Below are 24,624 nucleotides of genomic sequence, written 5' to 3' on the forward strand. Positions count from 1 at the left end.
GAGGGAGCTTAGTGCTTTTTTTTTCGGGGTAGGGAGCTTAGTGCTATAGAGTCGTTGACCATTGATTGATTATGATACTGAACGCAGAAAAATGATGTGAGCAGGACAGAAGATCGAGGCATAACCCCGGGGGGAGCACCGAAATGGACTCGCAACGCGACAACTCAGACACTGACAAGAGTGACAACCCAGATTCCAAACCGAGCAGGAGCAGAGCATCATCTTCCAAATGAGCACGCAAGCATTCACATTTCTCCAACAAACTAGCAACGATGGAAGCTTTGACTACCAAAGGGCTGATAAGAAAACGTGCATTTCTTGTTGTATCTGGATGGTTGTAACATTTTTATGTATGATTTATTTGTAGAGGCTATTGGTTTTCTACTACTTAACAATTTATCTGTACCTACACCGGTTGTCCTGACGATGTGCTGCTGTAAGTGGTTAACACTGCTGTGTACAGTACAGTTGTAGGATCATTAGTGGCACTCTTGTGTGTGAATTTAATGCAAAGTTGTTGTCCGTCCTTTTTTCAAATAGCCCTCCCAAATTGCTGGCATTTCACGGAAGGCAAAGAGGGACCAAGCAAGAAGCACATCGTCCATTGCTTTGCTCACTAGGAGAGGTCGAGAGGCCACCATGCCTGCCTGCCTGCCTGCCCAACGTACAACAGCGCGAGCCCCCGCCAAGGGAGGAAGAAAATGAGATCCCACCACACCACACCACACCACACCAAACCTCACCTCACCACACATGTTGACATGTACAACACCAGCCCGCAAAATCCAGGGCAAAACGCCATAAGCATCACCAGATCGTCGCAATCGTGCGCATGCAGTCGGTTGGAGATCACTCGACGGCTACGCCAGAGGCCGAGCCGGCAGGTCGGTTGCTTGTCCGGGTGTTCAGCAGCGGGGCCAGAGCCTTGACGACGATGCTCATGTTTGGCCGGAAATCTGCCTCGTACTGTACGCACAGGGCAGCCACGGCAGCCATCTGTTTGCCACAACATATGGTCAGTCTCACTCTCACTGCTAATTACTCCCTCTGTCCCATAATGTAAGACTTTCGACATAATGTAGTGTCAAAAAACATCTTACATTATGGGACGGAGGGAGTACAACATACTACCTCCGTTTTCTAGATGTAAGACGTTTTGACAGTTTAATTGGGTGTACTACTTTGTCAACCACAAGAGAAAGGTTCCTTGTCATAACAATAATCAATGTGCATTACGGTGAATATGGAACAAAATAATGCGTTTCAGGTCTACTTCCAGCATAACAAAGCTTTCTTGTGGTTTCACAAGGACATGTGTTTTAAACAAGCTTCTCTGTGTACGATGTAACTGGAACAAAATTATATTTAACAACAGCTGCAAACTATAGTTAAACAACAAAGTTTGCATTGCTTGATATACATATAGTATCATCGTGTTCTTAATTTTTTCTTTTGTTTTTACCTTGGCGACAGCCTTTGGAGGGTAATCCACACCAAGCTTTGGATCTACACATTGCCGCACCTTGTCTTCACTTAGCCTTGGTGTAGCCTGCACATACCAAACACTTGATTTTATTTTCCATCTTGTCAGAAACCAGTGTAGAATCTGAAAAAGGCTCCATACCCATGTCACAAGGCTCTGCTGGCCACGGGGAAGTGTATGATCAACTGGTTTGCAGCCAGTTAAAAGCTCCAACAACACCACTCCAAAGCTATATACATCGCTCTTTGCGCTTAGCTGCCCAGTCATTGCATACCTGAGAAGTAAACGACATGTATAAGAGGACATGTCAATTCGCCCATCTCAATCTATAAGCACTCAAACTATTTGACTGCATACTCAGGAGCATGATAACCAAAGGTGCCAAGAACACGTGTAGAATGAAGGCGTGCAGCCATGTCAGGGGCCTGATTAGACACATCGAAATCTCCTATTTTTGCAACATCGTTGTCAAAGAGCAGTATGTTGCTGGACTTGATATCACGGTGGACGACACGTGGCTCTGCCTTCTCATGGAGGAATTCAAGCCCTCTCGCGGCGCTTACAGCAATCCTCGCCCGCTGCATCCACGATAGGACTGGTCCTGGTTGGGATCCCTTGACGCCCTTTTTACCTGTAATGACCACGAGCCGTAGATTCATCAGCTTTGCTAGAGTCTTGAATGGCTCTATATTACTGACAGAAATGAGGTCAGCTATAAATGGTATCTGATCCCATCGTGAGTATTGTTACTCAATAGGGGCTGAAATCTTCTTTAATAAATGCATCAAGCTAAAAGGCCCAAACAAACATGCCCTAATAATTTACGAAATTAGAAGTCTTAAATTGTTCCTCACCATGGAGAACATCATGCAAGGAGCCCCTTGTTGCATACTCATAAGCAAGAATACGGGTGCTCCCTAAAGCACAGTACCCGAGAAGTTGGATGACATTGTCATGCTTGAGTCTTGAAACAGCCGAGACCTGCAAAAGAAATGGAAGTCAAACGGCAGCCCGTAGGGGGCACCTACATGAAGAGAGATTATCTTGGAAGGAAAGAGGCCTTGAACCTGCACAAGGAATTCTTGGTCAGGCTGTTTGCTGGAGTCAAGCCTCTTCACTGCAGATTTCTTGCCATCCTTCAGTACACCAAGGAAAACTCTTGCGTATGAACCCTCTCCTATAAGAGCGTCACTGCTGAAGTTCTTGGTTATTTCCTTAATTTCGTCTAGGGAAATGGCTGGTACTTCAATTGGCTGGCTTCTACTGGTACGGATGGCATGGGTTGGCGCTGGCCCCCGGTTATAACCATAGTTACCCCCTGCATTCAAAATAAATAGGTAATAAATTAAAGTACTCAGGAAAGTATTGCTTTCAGTGGTGCCATTTGGTGCAGAAGATGCACATTTTAACAAACAAGGTGCACTTTCAAAATTTGTTGATTCACAGATGTTTAGATTTGTATCGTATAAAAAAAGGGGGCAGCTCAGTGCACGTTGTTGTTCCCACTTGGGTTCCGGGCCAGGGTCGGTCCATTGCAGCCATGGACAACTAAGATGCAAAGCTCTCCCAAATCTATCAAGTTCGGCAATTCCGAGTCCCCCCAACTTCTTTGAGCGACATACAGTTTTCCAGTTAACCAAGGTGTGTCCACCCGAAGCCTTCTCTTGGTCGTCTTTCTGCCATATGAAACTTCCTGTGATCTTGTCAACTTTGCTCCAGAAGCACTTGGGAGTGTACAAAATTATGTAGCTAGTTGAGTGTATCAAGCACCCTTGGTAAGCATTTGTTCTGCTATCGCTTGCAGGCAAATTTACGGGTAGCAGGTTTTACAAAATTCAACAAAATTTACAGCTGAAATCCTATACTGAATCTGGTTCAACCTGTCAGTTTGTGGATTTGCGTTGGTAAATGCGATGCATAATGTCAATATTTTCACAGTTGCATGGCCAAAAGTGGAATTATTAGTTTTCTGGAGACAGCTAAATAAACTAGCTGGAAGCTGCTAATTGTATTTATTATGGGAAAGAATTGTTTGCACATTTAGAGTTACATCATGCATCTGCCCATAGGACGATGAATAAGACACTATTCCTTTCCATTGCTCAATTAGCTCTACACTTAACTATCAAATCTACAATCGAAGAACCAAATTGGATTCATAGTGAGAATCACTACAGAGCAATCTTTGCGACCATGAGAAATATGTGATGAAGCCAAGATGGGAGTAAGTAACAACCTGGGGCAGGGACCGGAACATAAGGATCATCGCGCTTCTTTTTCTTGCCAACATCATCGGCTCCGCAGCAGGAAAAGCATCCCATCGCTTCCTAAAATTCAACAAAAAAAAAGAAATTCAACAAAACGGATGTGCGAAATAGATTGCGTGAATCCGGCATTAGATCCTTCCAGCCAAGCAAAACATATTGGTATTGCTTCCAGAACGGAATTTATTTTCTTCACTCTTGTCCTAGGGGGGAAAAAGACGAATAGAGAAATCGCCATCCATCAATGGTGTAAATATGAACGCTGGCAGCATTTGCGATGGGATGAATGATCATCATACTAAAAAAGATGAATGATGAAACCGGTAAACAAAAATTGGACCCGTTCTTGGGGATTTAGGAGTATTTGTTTGCGCCGTTTCACAAACCCGACGTTTATATCATCTCATTATTTGTGTTGGCCGTCCACATCATGGGCTGATCGCGCAAGCAAAAATTGGCACATTCGAGAAAGAAAAAAACAAACAAATCCTGAATCGAAGGGCAGTGGTGCATGAGATGGGAGACGAAAAAGAATCCACCGGCACGAGCACGCGAGCAAAAGAAGGAGAAGAGCGGAGGCGGGTACCTTTCCTTCCTCCTTTCTTCTTGATCTAATCGGAAGTTCAGGAGCAATGCGAAGGGGGTGGAGAGGAGAGGAGACGGGACGAGGAACACGACGCGGTCTTCCTCGCCCTTCCCCTTCCCCAGTTGGTTGCTGCGTACAGATCACTGAATGTACCTGCAGCATAGTTACCTGAATATTTGTTCTATTTAATTAAAGTGCAGGGTGTTCCTTGGAAAAAAAGAGCAAACACAGCTCACAGCGCGCCCGCAGCCAATGACGTGTGGGCTAGCGACACACTGGTATGCCACGCATGCACTGCATCAATGGAATACGAGCGAAGGCAACGTATATGCATCATTTGGACAAGTTATGGCACCACTTTTATGTATTTTACAATTTTAGGTACTAAACTGAACGCGCGGAACAAGTTATGACATTCAGAGGGCCCAGGCGGGATAACGAATGCAAGGGCGGTCCTAATTCTTTTCTAAAAGTGTTGATTGGGTCCCAAATCTTTTTAAGTTGTTCATCCAAGGTCCTAATCTCGTCTGCACCCCGCTAACCAGCTTACGTGGCGCTTTGACCAGGCCACGTCGACAGCAGAGGGCCCAGGTGGGATAACGACCGGCCGTGAATATTTGTAGAAAAACCCTCTAACCCTAATTCCCTTTCATTCGTGGCCCGTTCCTCTTCCCCACCCCTCTCCTCTCCCTCTCTGGCAAAAACAGGGCGATTGACGGCGCTGCTCCGGTGAGAAGAGGGGCCGTTGCCGGCTGTCGTCCGGCGACGGCAGCGCTAGGATGGCGCCACATCTGCGGCGACCCGGAGATCCTCCTCCGTGATATGGTAAGTGCTCGTAACCCTAATCCCAATCCTACTGTTTCGTCCCCCTTCTTCTCATTTAGGCTGAATCAATGACCGAATCCCTTGCAATCTAGGACCACAAGAGGAGCTTTTCAGTCTAGAAATAAACTATGATGTTTTTTGCGGATTTGGCAAGTCCAAGTCATATGTTGATGGCAAAGATGATGTGTTTGATGGATGTGAAGTAGATACATGGTCTCCTCTCTGGCTCACTGATTTTATGCAACAATTAGGATATAGTGACCAATCGAACTTCACTTTGTATTGGTTGCTCCCTGGAAAGAATCTAGCTGATGGTCTTCGGATTGTGGACTGCGACACTGACACATTGCACATGACAGCAATTGTCCCAAAAATTTAGTATTTCCAGTTGTTTGTCAACCATAAAGATATGACATTTGACAATGTAATTGGTGACATTCATGTTAGTGGTACACCTGATCTTCCTCCTGTACTAAGCCCTAAGTCTCCTCAATTTAATACTGGAATTAGGGGCAGTCCTAGGTTTAATGTTAAAGCTCGGAAAGGCAATCTCAACCAATGTCATGCAGGAAGCAACAATGTAGGCAGTAGCAGTGTTCCACCAATGGCACAAAGTGTTAGCCATGAGCTCAGAAGAAGCAGGAGAAAGCTTGTGGTACAAGAAGAAATTCCCAATGAAAAAGACAGTGATAGTGATGACAGTGAGTGGGATTCAGATTGGGTTGACTCTGACAATGAAGTAGGTAAAGATGATGACCCTTATGAGGAATGGGTGGATCACAAATTTGAGCAGAAGAAAAGGAAGAAATCCAAATGGGAGCAGGACAGTGACTATGAATCTGATGAGTTGCAAGAGTTGGAAGATTCGGAGCTTGAAGAGAGTGATTCGACAGAGGAAGTGGAACTAGTTGATGCTCAAGGAAGGAAAAAAAGGAAGAAGAAAGTGAAGCTCAAAAGGTGGAGGCCAGAGAACATGGAAGAAGTGAAATTTCACATAGACATGGTGGTCTTGACTGTGACTGAACTGAGGAAAGCAATTCAAGAGTACATTGTGGAACAAAGAGTGCAAATACAGTACATAAAAAATGATAAGCAGAGGGTAAGGGCATGTGTTGGTGATTGTCCCTGGTTCTTATTTGCTGCACCTAATAGCAGGACAAAATCTTGAGTTGTGAAGAAGTGTGTGGGAAAACATACATATGAAGAGAGTGGGCACTGAAGCAATTCACAACAAGATATCTGGCTACCAATTATGTGGAGACATTTAGAGCAGATGAGAAGATGTCCTTACAGAACTTTGCCAGGCTTGTTGAGGTGGACTACAATATGCTTCCGACTAGAAGCAAGCTAGCAAGAGCAAGAAAAAATGCACTAAAGCAAATAAATGGAGATGAACTAGAACAATACAATTTACTTTGGGACTTTGCAGCTGAAGTTAGAAGGTCAAATCCTGGAAGTACATTGTTTTTGTGAATGCAAAAGATGGAGTTTCTAAGAACTGTTACATGTCATTGGATGGATGCAAGAGAGGTTTCTTATTTGCTTGCATTCCAATTATATGCATTGATGGGTGCCACATTAAGAACAACTATGGTGGAGTGATGTTGACAGCTGTTGGAGTTGATCCCAATGATTGTATCTTTCCCATTGCAATTGCCATAGTTGAAGTGGAAGATACTGATACATGGAAGTGAACATACATAAGGAAGAGTGCTCATGTAGGGTCTGGCAGCTCCCTAGAATTCCATGTAGACATGAAGTGGCATGTCTAAGGTATGAGAGGATTAAGCCAGAAGATGTGGTAAACAAGTGCTACAACATTCAGGCTTTCAAAGATGCTTATAGTAAAATCATAATGCCATGCAGTGATCCCAGAGTGTGGCCAAAAACAAATGGCCCTCCAATGGCACCACCCAAATATGAGAAGCAAGTTGGCAGGTCTGTGGAAAAAGGAAGAAGAACCCACTAGAGGAAGAACATGGTACTAGGATGAGCAGCCACGACATTGTTGGGCATTGTAGTGTGTGCCAGTAACTAGGGCACAACAAAATAAAATGCCCTGAACTTGGTAGGGGCCCAGCAACACAAGATGCACTAGAAGCAGCAACATGAGATGCACCGGATGTACCATAATATGCACCAGAAGCAGCAACATGAGATGCACCAGCGGAAGCAGCAACAGGAGGTGCACCTGAAGCAACATAAGAGGCATAGCCAGAACCTATTTAGATTGTTCTTCCCAAAGAAGCAGCAGAAGCACAACCAGCACCTAGCCAGAGAAAGAAACTTCCAATAAAAAAGCCTACTTGCAAGGTTTTCATTTTTTCAAAATTTCTGCATTTGTACATTCTTTCAAAATTTATGCATTTTTACAGTGTAACACATATTATGCAGAAAAAGTCATGCCCACAACTTGGGAAAAGAGCATCCAATTTGGTTTCACCTTCAGTGACTTATGATCTTGATTCGTCTACTATCATTGAAATTTTGCAATACCAGGTGAGTGTTGCAGTGTTAATTACCTAAATGCTACTATGTACTTTCCTGCTAATTACTAAGTGATGCACATGCTTCAATTGTATGTTATAGCTACACAACAATCACAGACATCATTGCCAGCTCCTTTGCCAGATTGCTAGTTCATTGCGGCCTGTAGAGATGCCCTACCCCCTCCAAGAGTGCAAACTACTGCAACACTTGGCTTGAAGAGAAGGAAGAAAGTGCCAAAAACCAAGGAAAAGAAAGCCCCAACAAAGGCTAAGCAGTGAAGTTGATATAATACAGTGAAGTGAAGTGTTTCTTTTTTGACAGAAGCAAACGGTGGACATATTTTGGACAGAAGCAATAGTTGGACATATTTTGGAGAGAACCATGTTGCTCTTCTCTTGATAGGATAGTAGATGGTTTGTAGTGAAACCTAATGTTGTCTTGTTGTTGTAGGTTTCACACAAACCATGAAACTATGTAACATCTGCACCTTATGATGTGCACCTTAAAACCTTATGACTCGTGTGGCTAAGTTTATGTCTTCTTTCAAGTTTCCAAGATTTCTCACCTTATTATTGGTCATTGTTTCAAGCACATTTAAGAACAACATGCTGCAAAAATTTCTGGAAAAAAATAACAAAATGTTGTCAAAATTTCTGAAAAACAAACAAATCTTTGCCAATTACTGCACTGCCAACATTTCATTAATTTCCATTACAAAAACACTTGTCATACATCCATGGCATACATCAAACCAGCGCTGATTTCTCATTTCTAACCAACTACATAATTGCATTCTCATTTCTTAAAGAACTACAAACACCATGATTGCAATCCCGATCACAAGTGCAATGAAAATAATCCTACAGAGAAATACCAGCTCTTCCATCTTCTTCAATACATCTGCCATCATCACACAACCAGTGTTGTTATGATTCATTACTCCACACTCTTCTTTCCCATTGGTTTCTTCGTTAGCATTCACAATAGTTGAATATGCACTACCAATTGTAGGGGTAGTGTGCCCATTACTGACAAAGAAATCCATGTATGTTGGCAAGGATTTGGTCCAACCTATAGCCCAAAATCAATCAGATGTGGTAAGCATAGGAGTGCATTCCATATGCAAAAAAGCAAAAGGAAATAAAGGATAAACAAGAATCTTACACGATGATTGGGGCATTTGTAGAAAACCCTTCCGGGATTTGCTTCCGACTTAGAAACTAGGCAGATGGTTGACCAGATTTTGCAGCAAGGGCACGGTACCAACGAGAGCATCCCCGTCGGCGGCTGCGCCGAATGAGCTAATGCCGGTAGTGGAGATGGTGCTGCCAAGGCCATGGATGGACCAAGCAACTTCCACTACTGCAGGATGGTCCAAACCCAACAGTCGAATCAGAGACCCTTCGACGAAACTGTGTGCGATGCATCAATCACAAACGGTGTTGTAATAAAACCGTCAAAAAAAGATGCAAAACGATTGCGATGGCGGCGACATCAAACACTGTTCATATTAGAGTTGCGTGTGCGATGAGTGGAAAACGGTTAATCCAGAAGAACTGTTTGTGATGATGCAGAACAACAGAAACATGCAGCTAGATGAGGGTGTGTGCGATATACGGCATACGGTTCACTAGGAAGAACTGTGTGTGATTAGGCAACACAATGGAAACGGTTCAACTGAACAAGATGTGTGTGATACGCGGCAAACAGGTCCGTAATCAGAAATGTGTGCGAAGACCAACAATAACACAAACGATTGCTGCTAATAAGCCGTGTGATTTGCTCTGTCTATAGAAGAATAACATGTGTGTGTGTATATATAAATGAAATAAGCATCCAATTACATAAGTGACTATACAGATCATTCGCACACACCTCAATAAACAATTGCGTGCATTCTAAACTAGGAGAAATGATCGTCTAGTCATCTAATTCTTGTGATGCTCCTGCCACTGCTCTGTGGCTTGATCCCTCGTCTGGGCAGGAAGAAGACACCCCCTCATGTCAACAATCCGCATGTACTCTCGTAGATTGTGTATGCGTACTTGACGTGTTGTTCATCCAGTCTCTTATGCCAGACACTGTGCCAGGCATTTTTGTCCTTCTTGCTCCCATCCTTCATCTTCCTGTAGTAGGGGGCGATGATGGACGAGGCGAGGTCAACCAGGGAGTTCTGTTTGTTGTTGTCGCTGCCCCAGACCTTGTAGTGGTCCTAGATGTTGACAAGATTCTGGCATTTCAAGCCCGAAGCCTTGAGCGCTTTTAGATCGTTGGTGGTTTCTACCTCTTGAGCATTCGTTGTTTTTCCCTTGAAGAGGAAAGGGTGATGCAGCAAAGTAGCGTAAGTATTTCCCTCAGTTTTTGAGAACCAAGGTATCAATCCAGTAGGAGACTACACGCAAGTCACCTAATACCTGCACAAACAAACAAGAACCTCGCAACCAACGCGATAAAGGGGTTGTCAATCCCTTCACGGTCACTTACGAAAGTGAGATCTGATAGAGATAATAAGATAAATATTTTTGGTATTTTTGTTGTATAGATTGAAAAGTAAAGATTGCAAAATAAATAGTAAACTAGAATTGTAGATCAGAAACTTATATGATGTAAAGTAGACCCGGGGGCCATAGGTTTCACTAGTGGCTTCTCTCAAGATAGCATATATTATGGTGGGTGAACAAATTACTACCGAGCAATTGATAGAGAAGCGCATATTTATGATGATATCTAGGCACGATCATGAACATAGGCATCATGTCCGTGTCAAGTAGACTGAAATGATTCTGCATCTACTACTATTACTCCATATATCGACCGCTATCCAGCATGCATCTAGAGTATTTAGTTCAGAAGAACAAAGTAACGCATTAGGCAAGATGACATGATGTAGAGGGATAAACTCAAGCAATATGATATAAACCCCATCTTTTTATCCTCGATGGCAACAATACAATACATGTCGTTTCCCTTTTTTTCACTGGGATCGAGCACCGCAAGATTGAACCCAAAGCTAAGCACTTCTCCCATTGCAAGAAAGATCAATCTAGTAGGCCAAACCAAACTGATAATTCGTAGAGACTTGCAAAGATATCAAATCATGCATATAAGAATTTAGAGAAGAATCAAATATTGTTCATAGATAATCTTAATCATAAACCCACAATCCATCGGATCTCAGCAAACACACCGCAAAAAGAATTACATCGAATAGATCTCCAAGAACATCGAGGAGAACTTTGTATTGAGATCCAAAGAGAGAGAAGAAGCCATCTAGCTAATAACTATGGACCCGAAGGTCTGTGGTAAACTACTCACACATCATCGGAGAGGCTATGGTGTTGATGTAGAAGCCCTCCGTGATCTAATCTGTAGCGATCCAACCTCAGATGGTCAAGTCTCTATGCTTAAGTGTCATCCCTGGATCGGTATGCTGACACACACAGTACTCGAGGATTTATAACAAAGGTCAATCACATGTATAAAGTAACATAAATACTATTACCTCAATCCAAATAGCATAAGTAGCAACAAGGTTGTGGATTCCCATCAACACTAACGGCAAAGTTGAGTGTAGAAATCGTAACCCTAACGTATCACTTATTCGTCGTAAGATAATCCTGCAACATGAGACGTTGCAGCCACAAAGGGTCAGTACATTGAATGTACTGGCAAATTCACACCATAGAGCAATGATGAATAATAACTATCACTACATGCATATACGAATGGTGGGGGCTCTATGGTTATAATGTTTTTGCGAAAATCCAATCTTTTCCTACAACAAAGGCATAAATTTTATTTAACTATCATGGTGGTTGAAACATCATCGAGAAGGTTCCTCCAACTCAATCCCAATTAAAGTAATCATAACCCAACAAATTAGTTTAGAGTGATGAGATCAAATCAATAATCCAAGTACCAGATACTCAAAGGGAAAACTTTGTTTTTGCCACTCTAGTTTTTGCCAACTTTGCTTAAGCCAGTCTAGAATTTGACATTTCACTTTTGCCACTCTTAGATTTTGACAATATATCACTTTTGTCATTCCGTGGCAAAAGCAAAAAATTTAGAGTGGCAATTGTGATACATGTCAAAAGCTAAGAGTGGCAAAAATGAAATGAAAAATTATCATTTTTGCCATGGAATGGCATTTGTGATGTGTCGTGGATCTAAACCTGACAGTAGAGTGGGGGGTAGGTATGGAGAGGCAAGGTCCTAGCTATGGAGAGGTTGTAAACACAAGAGATGTACGAGTTCAGGCCCTTCTCGGAGGAAGTAAAAGCCCTAGGTCTCGGAGCCCAGAGGCGGTCGAGTGGATTATGTGTATATGGATTACAGGGTGCCGAACCCTTCTGCCTATGGAGGGGTGGCTTATATAGAGTGCGCCAGGGCCCCAGCCAACCCACGTAATGAAGGGTTTAAGGTACATTAAGTCCGGGGCGTTACTGGTAACGCCCCACATAAAGTGTCTTTACTATCATAAAGTCTACTTAATTACAGACCTTTGCAGTGCAGAGTGCCTCTTGACCTTCTGGTGGTCGAGTGAGTCTTCGTGGTCGAGTCCTTCAAGTCAGTGGAGTGAGTCCCTCGTAGGTCGACTAGAAGGTGATCTCTTCTAAGGGTGTCCTTGGGCAGGGTACTTAGATCAGGTCTGTGACCCTACCCTAGGTACATGACTCCATCATTAGACCCCGAATGGATTGAGGCTTGAGTGATGAAGGAGTTGATGCTGTTTCTGATTAGCCTTCGCATACTGGTCGTGCGTTGTTTTGAACCAAAAAATCTCTTTGTTGATAGTGAGCAACTTTTCTTCAGTCGACTCGATCCATTCTTTTCCTTCGTCGAGTGATCTTTTGGACTTCGCCGATTTCCGAGCGACGGATCGCAGGAAATCCCGCGTCTGGCAGACCGATCTGCCGTTCGCGGATTCCGTGGGATACGAAATTTGGGGAAGCACGCGAAGCGGGGCGGACCGCGGCGCTCGGATGGGACAGGGCATAGACGCCTCGATCCCCGTGCCACTTTTTTCGTCACGTATCACGTCCGCGCAACTGTTTCAGGATATGATTAGACCGACCGGGCCCACCTGTCATCCACTCGGAAGGGATCTTATAAACGCGCCCGGCGAGGGTTTTTTGAGCAGTGCCTCAGCATTCTCTCTCTGCTCCCTTCGTCTCCGCCCAACGCGCTCGCTCTCGCCTCCGCACAACTTCTCCTCGCACGTCCCGCCGGCAGCCATGGTCAAGGAGAAGACGGCGGCGCTGGAACGCGCGAAGAAGGCGTCGGCAATGGAGAAGGCGAAGGGGAGATCCACCAGTCGCAGCGGGTCTTCGTCTAGATCTCGCCTGCCGAAAGGCTGGGTCCAGGGAGATTGGATCCAATCGACCATCACGGAGACGGATCTCCTCGACATGGCCAACGAGGGCCTGATCCCTCATGGAGCTGCAAGGCTTCCGGGGAAAGAGTGGCAACCCCAGCCGGAAGAGGGTGAGTGCGTGCTTCTGGCTACCCATGTCGACCGCGGATTTTCTTTGCCGCCGAGCGTTTTCTTCCGTGGTTTCTTGAACTTCTTTGGAGCGCAACTCCACCACTTCACCCTGAATTCTATCGCCTATCTTGCCGCGTTTGTGTCCATGTGTGAGAGTTTTCTGGGTTGTCGACCACATTGGGGCTTGTTCAAGCACATATTCACGTGTCGCTCTCAGACCGTGAAGAAGGCGAGCCTAGGCGACGAAAAAACCCAAGTTGTCCAAATGTGTGGGGGTCTGGGGATCCAGGTGAGGAACAAGAGCACCTTCCCAGCCATAACATTTCCCGAGTCAGTCAGAGGTTGGCAGTCGACCTGGTTCTACTGCCAGGATCAGCCGACGCCGGGGCAGTCGAGTGGACTCCCTCAGTTCACCATGGGCCGAGTGAACAAGCCCTCCTCTCTGAAGGTGATTCCGGAGGAGAAAGCTGACGTGAAGATGCTGATGGAGCATGTAGTTCAGTTGGTTCGGGAGGGAGTGACGGGTATGGATCTCCTGGAGGTTTTTCTTAGGCGTCGTATCCAGCCTCTTCAGTTCCGGAGCCATTGCATGTGGTTGTACTGCGGGACTGAGGATGTGACTCAGGTCAATCCAGAAGCAGTCGACGATGCCACTCTGGAAAGGTGGATGGCCGCTGTTACTGGGAACAAGGATAACCCTTGCAGAGCCAGAAGGATTCCTCTGCTCGACCACCACAGTGATCCAAACAAGGTATGTCTGCTCCACTTCCCATTGTATTCTTGTCACATTTATTTCTGTTTTCTCTGCCGATCGGTCGACTGATCTTTGTCTTGATGTCTATCAGGTCCTCACTGAGCTGTACTCGATGCCCAATGGAGCACAGGCTCCTACTGAGGAGGGAGAAGCGAGCGGGGGCGAGAGCCAGGAGGAGGAGTGGGACTCTGACGCCGCTGAGGATGATGATGATGATGATGACGATGAAGATGATGATGATGATGAGGACGAAGAAGAGGAGGAGGAGGAGGTCGCACCACCGCGCTCGGAAAGGCGGTCGAAACTTGTCCATGACCCTGCGACTGAACGTGGCAAGGGGGTTGCGACTGTTACACAGTCGACCAAGGGCCCTCGGACCACCTCTCCGGTGCCGACTGAAAAGGCGTCGAAGCAGCCCAGGGCGGCCCCGTCAAAGCAGACCAAGCTCCTACCGAAGATGAAGGTGTCCATCCCCACCATATCAGGGTAATCATGCTGCTTAAGTCTTCTTGTTTTGTGCGAACATTATCTCTGGTTGGCGCTGGAGTTAGTCGACTGATTCTTTAGAGTTGCAGTGCTGCTACTTCTGAGACCTCAGCCCGGGCTGACGACCATGAGATGGAGGACGCAGCAACCTCAAAACCTGGTACTATACTCTTAACACCGTTTTCTAGTCGACTGACTCATGATCTCTAATTCTGATTCTTTTCTGTAGCTCCATCCAATGTTGTTATCACTCTCCCTGATGATGATGAAGATGAGGAACCGCTGAAGCCCAGAAGGAGTAGGAAAGCGTCTGCCGGCAGGGTGCCCCAGGATGTGACGGTGCCTGAGACTCTGGTCGCGGAGGAGGAGAACACCACTCGACACACTGTGTCCTTCGCAGATCCACTGACGAGTGCTCTGCAGCCCTCCCTCTTCACGATGCACCACGTCCCAGAGGACCAAGCTGGCGCCGCGAAGGAGGCGATACGCCAGGCAGGGATCATGATGGAGCAGTTGAAGACCATCCGGGATGCGAGCCAGGCAGCTTACGACGCCAGTTCTGCCCTTCAAAGCAATGTTCAGGTCAGTCGACCACCGCTTGTTTTCTTTCCAGAATTTATAGTAATCACCCACTGGGTGTGTCGATTTAAACTCCGTGTTAGCGGGGGCACGCTGAGTGCACCCGCTGGGTGTAGTCCCCAAGGCTAAGGTCGACTGCTGGCAGTCGGCCTTAGGCTTTATAAGTTCAGTCTTTCCGTCATTCGACTATGGCGAATGGATTTCGCAAACCGGTGGGGGCACGCTGAGTGCACCCACTGAGTGTAGTCCCCGAGACTGTGGTCGACTGCTTGCAGTCGATTACAGTCTTAAAGAATACATCTTGTTTTTTTTTGCTTTTTTTGAGGTCGACTGGTCGACTCTGTCTTCAATAGGATTAGTGGGGGCACGCTGAGTGCACCCACTGGGTGTAGTCCCCGAGACTACGGTCGAATGCTTGTATTCGGCTGTAGTCTTAGAAACGCATGATTTTTCCCGTTCCACTCGGAAGTGAATTATCTTTGACATTTAGTCGATTGATTCTTCGCAGAGATCATGTGACCTTGCGGCTCGCTACACTGAGCTGGAAAACAAGCACATTCAGCTCGAGCTGGATTTGAAGCTGGCTCAGGAGAATCTGACGAAGGCAAAGGAGGAGACCAAAGGTATGTTTGGTAAGACCTCGACGACTGCTTTTTCCCTTTATTTGTTTCAAAATCTGATCTTGCTGTAACTTGCAGGTAAGGTGAAGGAGGCCCAACAGAAAAAAGACCTTGAACTAGCTGAGAAGATCAAGCTTGCTGACGAGAAGTTAGCTTCAGTCACCAAGCTTGAACAAGAAAATACCAATCTGAAAGCTGCTCTTGGGAAGAAAAATGATTTGGAGGCCTTCCTGAGTGGTCTTGCCAAGAAGCTGTTCCTTATGCTTGAAGGTAAACCTTTACGCTAAACAATCATTTTCAACTGTGATTTCTCCATTCGACCATTGCCTTGACTCGGTGATCGCCCTTGCAGAATTTTGTCAAGACTTTGAAGAAGAGACTAGCCGGCTGGAACCAAACCTTGACCCCGTCAATTCTCCGGTGAACGACGAAGTTGCCATGAATGTTTTCCGACTGGAGTCCCGTGTTGCAGCTGTCGTGGACTATCTTGCAAGGCCGAAGGTCGCCACATCTCGCATCGACTCAACGCTCTGGCCCAGGGAGACACTCCCGAACGACCTCGAGTCGCTGGTGGCTCGCTTGAACACGGTCCCTGGTCGAGTGCAGGAGTGGAAAAAGTCCTCGGCTCGGTGCGGTGCAGATGTTGCTCTGTGTCTGGCCCGAGTCCACTGCAAAGATGCGCGAGAAGACAAGCTGGCGGCCCTCCGGGTGGCCAACACCAAGAAACACGACTTCAGGTCCTTTATGGAAACTTTCATTGCTGCTGCCACTCGGATCGCAGATGGAATTGATCTTGATGAGTTTGTTGCACCTTCCAGCCCTCCACAGGAGGGGTAAAAAACTTCTTTTAAGCTCGACGCTTTAAATTTGCCTCGGTATGCCGAGTGGAGTTGTAACCGATAAACCTTAACAGGCTTAGCGCCTGAGCACTTTCGGTTCCTTTAGGTATCGTTCCGAACTTGAATTTGATGTTTGAATATGATTGCTTTTGGCTTGAAATGTCTTTTGCAGGTTCAAAGCAAGACGCTCACTGCACTCGACTTATTCCTTAATCCACTTAGGCGAGCACTGGGCTGCAGCTAAGCCCCCGAGTGAGAGGTTTGCTCTTCACTTGGTAGGATTTTTATATCTTAGGCGAGCACTGGGCTGTAGCTAAGCCCCCGAGTGAGAGGTTTGCTCTTCACTCGGTAGGATTTTATATCTTAGGCGAGCACTGGGCTGCAGCTAAGCCCCCGAGTGAGAGGTTTGCTCTCCACTCGGTAGGATTTTTATATCTTAGGCGAGCACTGGGCTGCAGCTAAGCCCCCGAGTGAGAGGTTTGCTCTTCACTCGGTAGGATTTTTATATCTTAGGCGAGCACTGGGCTGCAGCTAAGCCCCCGAGTGAGAGGTTTGCTCTTCACTCGGTAGGATTTTTATATCTTAGGCGAGCACTGGGCTGCAGCTAAGCCCCCGAGTGAGAGGTTTGCTCTTCACTCGGTAGGATTTTTATATCTTAGGCAAGCACTGGGCTGCAGCTAAGCCCCCGAGTGAGAGGTTTGCTCTTCACTCGGTAGGATTTTTATATCTTAGGCGAGCACTGGGCTGCAGCTAAGCCCCCGAGTGAGAGGTTTGCTCTTCACTCGGTAGGATTTTTATATCTTAGGCGAGCACTGGGCTGCAGCTAAGCCCCCGAGTGAGAGGTTTGCTCTTCACTCGGTAGGATTTTTATAACTTAGGCGAGTACTTGGACTGCAGCTAAGCCTCCGAGTGGAAGTCTGGCTTACCACTCGGTAGGATTTTTATAACTTAGGCGAGTACTTGGACTGCAGCTAAGCCTCCGAGTGGAAGTCTGGCTTACCACTCGGTAGGATTTTGATAACTTAGGCGAGTACTTGGACTGCAGCTAAGCCTCCGAGTGGAAGTCTGGCTTACCACTCGGTAGGATTTTGATAACTTAGGCGAGTACTTGGACTGCAGCTAAGCCTCCGAGTGGAAGTCTGGCTTACCACTCGCTAGGATTTTTACAAACTTAGGCGAAATGGATTTGCGGCTAAGCCTCCGAGTGGGAGTCTGGCTCACCACTCGGTAAGGATTTTTACAAACTTAGGCGAAACGGATCCGCGGCTAAGTCACCCACTGAGGGAAAAATTTTATTGGACAAAATAAAAAGTGACAAAAATTATGGAGGAACTATGACACTATTATTTTGAAATCCATGAACTACAGGAGTACTTTATTGCAACTCATCCGAGTGATAAACTTAAGTGTAAAATGGGCGGAGTAGTTCCGCATTCCAAGCTCGGGGCTCGTTGATATTATGTTCGACGTTGTAAAGACGGTACGCCCCGTTGTGGAGAACTTTGGTGACGATGAAGGGTCCTTCCCAAGAAGGAGCAAGCTTGTGATGTTTCTTCTGATCCACTCGGAGAACTAAATCTCCTTCCTGGAAGGCACGACCCCTCACATTTCTGGCGTGGAAACGACGCAAATCTTGTTGGTAGATGGTCGATCGGATCAGAGCCATCTCCCTTTCTTCCTCTAAAAGGTCGACTGCGTCCTGCCGCGCTTGTTCAGCTTCTGCTTCGTTGTAGATCTCAACTCGAGGAGCATTGTGGAGAAGATCACTCGGCAAGACTGCTTCAGCTCCATAGACCAAGAAGAATGGAGTTCTTCCGGTCGATCGATTACGTGTGGTCCGCAGTCCCCAAAGCACCGAGGGAAGTTCGTCGACCCATGCTCCAGCTGCATGCTTGAGATCACGCATCAGTCGGGGTTTCAATCCCTTGAGAATCAAGCCATTAGCTCGCTCTGCTTGACCATTCGTCTGCGGATGGGCGACTGAAGCGTAGTCGACTCGTGTGCCTTGAGAGTTGCAGAAATCCCTGAATTCCTCCGAGTCAAAGTTCGACCCATTATCTGTAATGATGTTGTGCGGGACTCCATATCTGAATATCAGTTCCCTGATGAAGCTAACAACAGTACCGGCGTCAAGGTTCTTGATTGGTTTAGCCTCAATCCACTTGGTGAACTTGTCGACTGCCACCAGTACATGCGTGAAGCCACTTCGACCTGTTCTCAAAGGACCGACCATGTCCAACCCCCATACTTCGAAAGGCCAGACGAGTGGAATGGTCTTCAGAGCCGATGCAGGCTTGTGCGACATATTCGAGTAGAACTGACATCCTTCGCACTTATCCACTATTTCCTTTGCCATCTCATTCGCCTTTGGCCAGTAAAATCCGGCTCGGTATGCTTTGGCCACGATGGTCCGAGAGGACGCATGATGACCACAGGTTCCCGAGTGGATATCATTAAGGATGATTCGACCTTCTTCTGGTGTTATGCACTTCTGACCAACTCCAGTCGCGCTTTCTCTATATAACTGTCCTTTGATTACGGTAAAGGCTTTAGATCGACGGACGATCTGTCGAGCCTCTTCCTCATCCTCCGGAAGCTCTTTTCTCAGGATATACGTGATATACGGAACTGTCCAGTCGGGAATGACCACCAAGACCTCCATGACCAAGTTGACCACTGCTGTGGAGCTTCTTTGGTGAAAGGATCTTCTTTGACTGACGGAGTGTGTATATGCTCCAAGAACACACCACTCGGAATGGCTCCTCTCTTGGAACCTATCTTTGCTAGATCATCAGCTGCTTGATTTTTCAGTCGGGGTATATGATGGAGCTCTAACCCCTCGAACTTCTTTTCCAGCTTCCTCACTGCACTGCAGTATCCAGTCATGGCTGGGCTTCTCACGTCCCACTCCTTCATCACTTGATTGACCACTAAATCTGAATCGCCATAGACCATCAGGCGACGGACGCCGAGTGAAATGGCCATGCGCAATCCGTATAAGAGGGCCTCATACTCTGCCTCATTGTTGGAGGAATCAAAGTGAATCTGGAGCACATATCTGAGCTTATCTCCTCTGGGGGAAACCAGGACAACCCCAGCACCGGAACCATTCAACATCTTAGAGCCATCAAAAAACATGGTCCAATGCTCCGAGTGAACTTCAGTCGGCTGCTGCTGTTCAATCCACTCGGCGAGGAAATCTGCTATTGCCTGGGACTTAATGGCTTTCTTTGCCTCAAACTTGATATCAAGGGGAAGAAGTTCAATCGCCCATTTCGCCACTCGACCAGTTGCATCTCTGTTGTGCAAAATCTCTGATAGTGGAGCGTCGCTGACGACTGTGATGGAATGATCAGAGAAATAATGAGCAACCTTCTTTGTGGTCATGTATATTCCATACACAAGCTTCTGATAATGAGGATATCTCTGCTTGGATGGAGTCAAGACTTCAGACAAATAATACACTGGGCGCTGAACTTTGAAAGCTTTTCCTTCCTCTTCCCGCTCGACCGTAAGCACTGTACTGACGACTTGTCCTGTGGCTGCGATATAAAGCAACAGAGGCTCTTTGCTGATTGGAGCAGCAAGCACCGGCTGGGTGGAGAGCAGAGCTTTTAGCTCGGCAAACGCTGCATCAGCTTCTGGAGTCCACTCGAACTTGTCTGCCTTCTTCATCAGTCGGTAAAGAGGCAATGCCTTTTCACCGAGTCGTGAGATGAATCGACTTAATGCGGCCAAGCATCCAGTAAGCTTCTGGACATCGTGCACTCGCACAGGGCGTTTCATTCGGAGAATAGTGCCGATCTTTTCTGGATTAGCGTCGATCCCTCGCTCGGAAACGAGAAAACCGAGTAACTTGCCACCAGGAACTCCGAATGTGCACTTTGATGGATTGAGCTTGATATCATACCTTCTGAGGTTGGCAAATGTTTCGGCGAGGTCAGCGAGCAGGTCGGAACCTTTCCGTGACTTGACGACGATATCATCCATATACGCTTCCACATTCCGACTGATTTGAGTGAGTAGACACTTCTGAATCATTCGCATAAATGTGGCTCCGGCATTCTTGAGGCCGAATGGCATGGTGATATAGCAGAAGCACCCGAATGGAGTGATGAAAGCTGTTTTTACCTCGTCGGGTCCGTACAAACAGATCTGGTGGTACCCGGAGTAGGCGTCTAGAAAAGACAATCTCTCGCATCCCGCGGTCGAGTCAACAATTTGATCTATGCGAGGGAGAGGAAAATGATCTTTCGGGCAGGCCCGGTTGATGTGCTTGAAATCAATGCACATTCGGAGCGATTTGTCCTTCTTAGGAACCATGACGACATTAGCGAGGCATTCGGAGTGGTATATCTCTCGGATAAATCCTGCTGCCAACAGTCGAGCCACTTCCTCACCAATGGCTTTTCTCTTCTGGACGGCAGACCGCCGAAGATGCTCTTTGACTGGTTTTGCTGATGAGTCGACTCTTAGGCGATGCTCAGCCAGTCCCCTGGGAACACCTGGCATGTCAGCGGGCTTCCATGCAAAAATGTCCCAGTTCTCATGGAGGAACTGGATGAGCGCTTCTTCCTATTTCGGGTCGAGTGTTGTGGAGATGTGGGTCGGGGCTGCATCGGGGTCAGTCGGGTGAATGTGAACAGGCTTCATCTCACCGGACGACTGAAATGCAGATTTTGTGGCGGGTTTCTTGGATCGCAGCAAATCACTCGGATCTGTGTTTTGCTTGTATTCTTCAAACTCGACCGCTGTCACCTGGGAATCAGCAATCTTTGAGCCCTTCTGAAAGCACTCTTCTGCCTTTTTCCGATCACCGGTGACAGTGATCACTCCTTTGGGGCCGGGCATCTTCAATTTGAGGTAGACGTAACATGGTCGAGCCATGAACCGTGCATAAGCTGGTCTCCCCAAAATGGCGTGATATGCACTCTGAAAATCCACGACCTCAAACGTCAACTTCTCTTTGCGAAAATGTTTCGAATCACCAAACACCACGTCCAGAGCTATTTGGCCGAGTGACTCGGCTTTCTTCCCTGGTATAACTCCATGAAAGCTCATGTTACTGGTACTCAGTCGGGACATCGGAATGCCCATTCCTTTCAGCGTGTCTGCATACAACAAATTCAGCCCGCTACCACCGTCCATCAGCACTTTTGTCAGTCGAGTGCCTTCGACAACTGGATCGACCACCAAAGCTTGCCTCCCAGGGGTGGCAATATGAGTCGGGTGATCAGATTGGTCGAATGTGATGGGTGTTTGGGACCATCTCAGATAATTTGCTTTTGCTGGGGTAACCATGTTCACCTCGCGGTTAATGACTTTCATTCGACTCTTGCTTTCCACATCTGCAAAGATCATCAGAGTGGAGTTGACATGCGGATATCCTTCCTCACTGTCCTCCTTGTCTTCGGCCTTGTCCGACTCCTTTTCCTTGTCTTTAGACTGTTTTCCTTGAAACTGCTGGATCAGGAGTCGACATTGGCGAGTGGTATGCTTTGGGTAAATGATATTCCCCTCTTCGTCTTTCTTCGTGTGGATGTGACACGGCATATCCATCACGCCGTTCCCTTCTTTATCCTTTACCTTCTTAGGGTTCCAGGATCCTTTTGGTTTCCCTTTAAATTTTCCATGAATCACGGCCAGAGCCTCTCCAGGAGCTGCCGGTTTAGCCTTCCGCTTCTGTTTCCGACTAGTGTTTCCCTTCTCCGACTGGCTCGGCTTGTGCTTGCCGCTTCGGAGTCGGTCTTCTTCTTCGTTGTTGGCGTACTTGGTAGCAATTTCCATCATCCGACTCAAGGTCATGTCTCCGATTCGACCAAATTTCAAACTCAATTCTCTGTTCTTGACACCATCCTTGAAGGCGCAGACTGCCTGATGATCAGACACATTCTCCACAGTATGGTGCAAAGTGATCCATCTGTGAATATACTCCCTGAGAGTCTCATTGGTCTTCTGCACGCAGACTTGCAGCTCCGTCAATCCAGCCGGTCGCTTGCAAGTTCCTTCAAACGTTCTGACGAACACTCGGGACAGATCTTCCCAAGTGTAAATGCTGCTAGGAGGTAACTGATTCAACCACGCTCTGGCAGAACCTTCCAACATGAGGGGCAAATGCTTCATGGCCACCTCGTCATTCCCACCACCAATCTGAACCGCCACTCGGTAATCCTCAAGCCAAGTTTCGGGCTTAGACTCACCGGTGAACTTGCTGACTCCTATTGCCAACCTCAAATTGGGAGGAATCACTGCTGAAACATTCCGGACCAGAAACGTGCACTCGACTGCTCGTGGGCGCATCTCTGTCGAGTCCACCTCGATGGGCTCTGTTCCGCTCGACCAAGCCTTGCACGATAATGGATCGCGCGTCGAAGCCTGGTTCTCTGGGGTCGACTGGAACTCTTCGCCCCGCACTGAGCTGACGTCTGCCATCTTGCTGCCGAGGAGCGTAAGACCCACCCCTCGGAGGGGAAGTGGGCACTCGACGCCTATCATCTCGGTCGTGTCGGTCTCCATATTGGTCTCGCCGATTCTCGCGCCCTTCACGCCGCGGAGGCGATCTGGGACTGTGAGCCGACTGAACCATATTCGCAGCGACGGATCGACTGTGAATTCTATTGCGCGACTGCGACACGGCTGAATTCTGATCTCCTGCTGCCCGGAGTAGATCCCTGATCTGCATCAAGCCTCTGCCAGCTTCCGACTGAGAGGGCTGAATGGACTCTGCTATACGGGTCGCAGCTGCTAAATTCTGGATCGGGGTTCGATATACCTGAGTCGGCGGGAAGAGTTGACGTCGATTGGCGTCGGGAACTCATTGCCGCGCGCGCTCGTCGAGTGCTCACTGAAGATTCTCCAGGCGAGCGCGTTCGGCCAAATTGGCCAAACGTGCCTCCTCCAAGGCGCGAGCCTCAGGGGTTTCTCCTGCGATGGGAGTATGCAGGGCATCCATGTTCCTGTGGCGAAGTTCCTCTCTTTGTAGAGAGTCGAGTGGCTCGGGCTGGTATTCTTTGTGGTCTCGTGCGGGGTCGCCTCCGTCGCCTGCCCCGCCATCACGGGCGAAGCCAGGGGGGCTGCGAGGCCCGTCGACCATCAGGATTTCCGCCGCTGGATCACTGCTATCGCATTCGGATGCAGTCTCTACGGAGCCAGTCGACAGATCGAACAGGCCGTAGAGAGATTCGTCGGGCTCGATTGCCGCAACTTGGGTGGTGGCCGTCTGGCGAGCCACCGCGTGTCTCACCCACCGCTGAAGCCTCGACCGACCCGAGCGCTTGCGCTGGCGGGAGACCGGGAGGGTGGTCGATAGGGGAGTCGACCGATATGGGGTCGACGGTTGCCGCAGCAGAACGCCGCGGGCACATGCGCAAAAATGCGTCGCACCGCGGACGGGGAGCGCATCGACGTCGAGTGGAGCCTCCTGGAGCCAGGCAGAGTCGTCAGCGACGAAGGTGAGAGCACCGAGACGAATCTCTCGACCCTCGACCAAAACTCCAGCAGCTACCATGATGAAAGTACTCGGAAGAATCGCAACTTCTCCACAAAACCGCTAAAACACCCGCCCCACGGTGGGCGCCAACTGTCGTGGATCTAAACCTGACAGTAGAGTGGGGGGTAGGTATGGAGAGGCAAGGTCCTAGCTATGGAGAGGTTGTAAACACAAGAGATGTACGAGTTCAGGCCCTTCTCGGAGGAAGTAAAAGCCCTACGTCTCGGAGCCCAGAGGCGGTCGAGTGGATTATGTGTATATGGATTACAGGGTGCCGAACCCTTCTGCCTGTGGAGGGGGGTGGCTTATATAGAGTGCGCCAGGGCCCCAGCCAACCCACGTCATGAAGGGTTTAAGGTACATTAAGTCCGGGGCGTTACTGGTAACGCCCCACATAAAGTGTCTTTACTATCATAAAGTCTACTTAATTACAGACCGTTGCAGTGCAGAGTGCCTCTTGACCTTCTGGTGGTCGAGTGAGTCTTCGTGGTCGAGTCCTTCAAGTCAGTCGAGTGAGTCCCTCGTAGGTCGACTGGAAGGTGATCTCTTCTAAGGGTGTCCTTGGGCAGGGTACTTAGATCAGGTCTGTGACCCTACCCTAGGTACATGACTCCATCATGATGTATTGTCAAAAGCTAAGAGTGGCAAAACTGAGATGTCAAATTCTAGAGTGGCATAAGCAAAGTTGGCAAAATCTAGAGTGGCAAAAACAAAGTTTTCC

General features: G+C 47.6%; 1 protein-coding gene across 1 annotated transcript; it reads right to left on the bottom strand.

Annotated features, from left to right (window-relative positions):
- Positions 1-479: 479 nt before the first annotated feature.
- Positions 480-4,531, bottom strand: LOC123061164 (pto-interacting protein 1). Its single transcript, XM_044484110.1, has 8 exons — positions 4,334-4,531; positions 3,720-3,810; positions 2,551-2,801; positions 2,338-2,464; positions 1,841-2,114; positions 1,625-1,757; positions 1,463-1,549; positions 480-996 (listed from the first exon to the last, which is right to left on the bottom strand). Exons 1-8 carry the CDS (start codon positions 4,493-4,495, stop codon positions 850-852), a joined length of 1,272 nt encoding a protein of 423 aa, XP_044340045.1. The 5' UTR covers positions 4,496-4,531; the 3' UTR covers positions 480-849.
- Positions 4,532-24,624: the final 20,093 nt, after the last annotated feature.

The sequence above is a fragment of the Triticum aestivum genome, chromosome 3A (assembly GCF_018294505.1).
Source record: "Triticum aestivum cultivar Chinese Spring chromosome 3A, IWGSC CS RefSeq v2.1, whole genome shotgun sequence".
Classification (NCBI taxonomy): Eukaryota; Viridiplantae; Streptophyta; class Magnoliopsida; order Poales; family Poaceae; genus Triticum; species Triticum aestivum.

Excerpts from the sequence above, each read along its gene's own strand:
- LOC123061164 (XM_044484110.1), bottom strand. The coding sequence starts at position 4,495 with ATGCTGCAGGTACATTCAGTGATCTGTACGCAGCAACCAACTGGGGAA. Across the intron at positions 2,115-2,337 it reads CTTGCATGATGTTCTCCATG|GTAAAAAGGGCGTCAAGGGA; the intron begins GTGAGGAACAAT and ends TGGTCATTACAG. Across the intron at positions 997-1,462 it reads CTCCAAAGGCTGTCGCCAAG|ATGGCTGCCGTGGCTGCCCT; the intron begins GTAAAAACAAAA and ends TGTGGCAAACAG.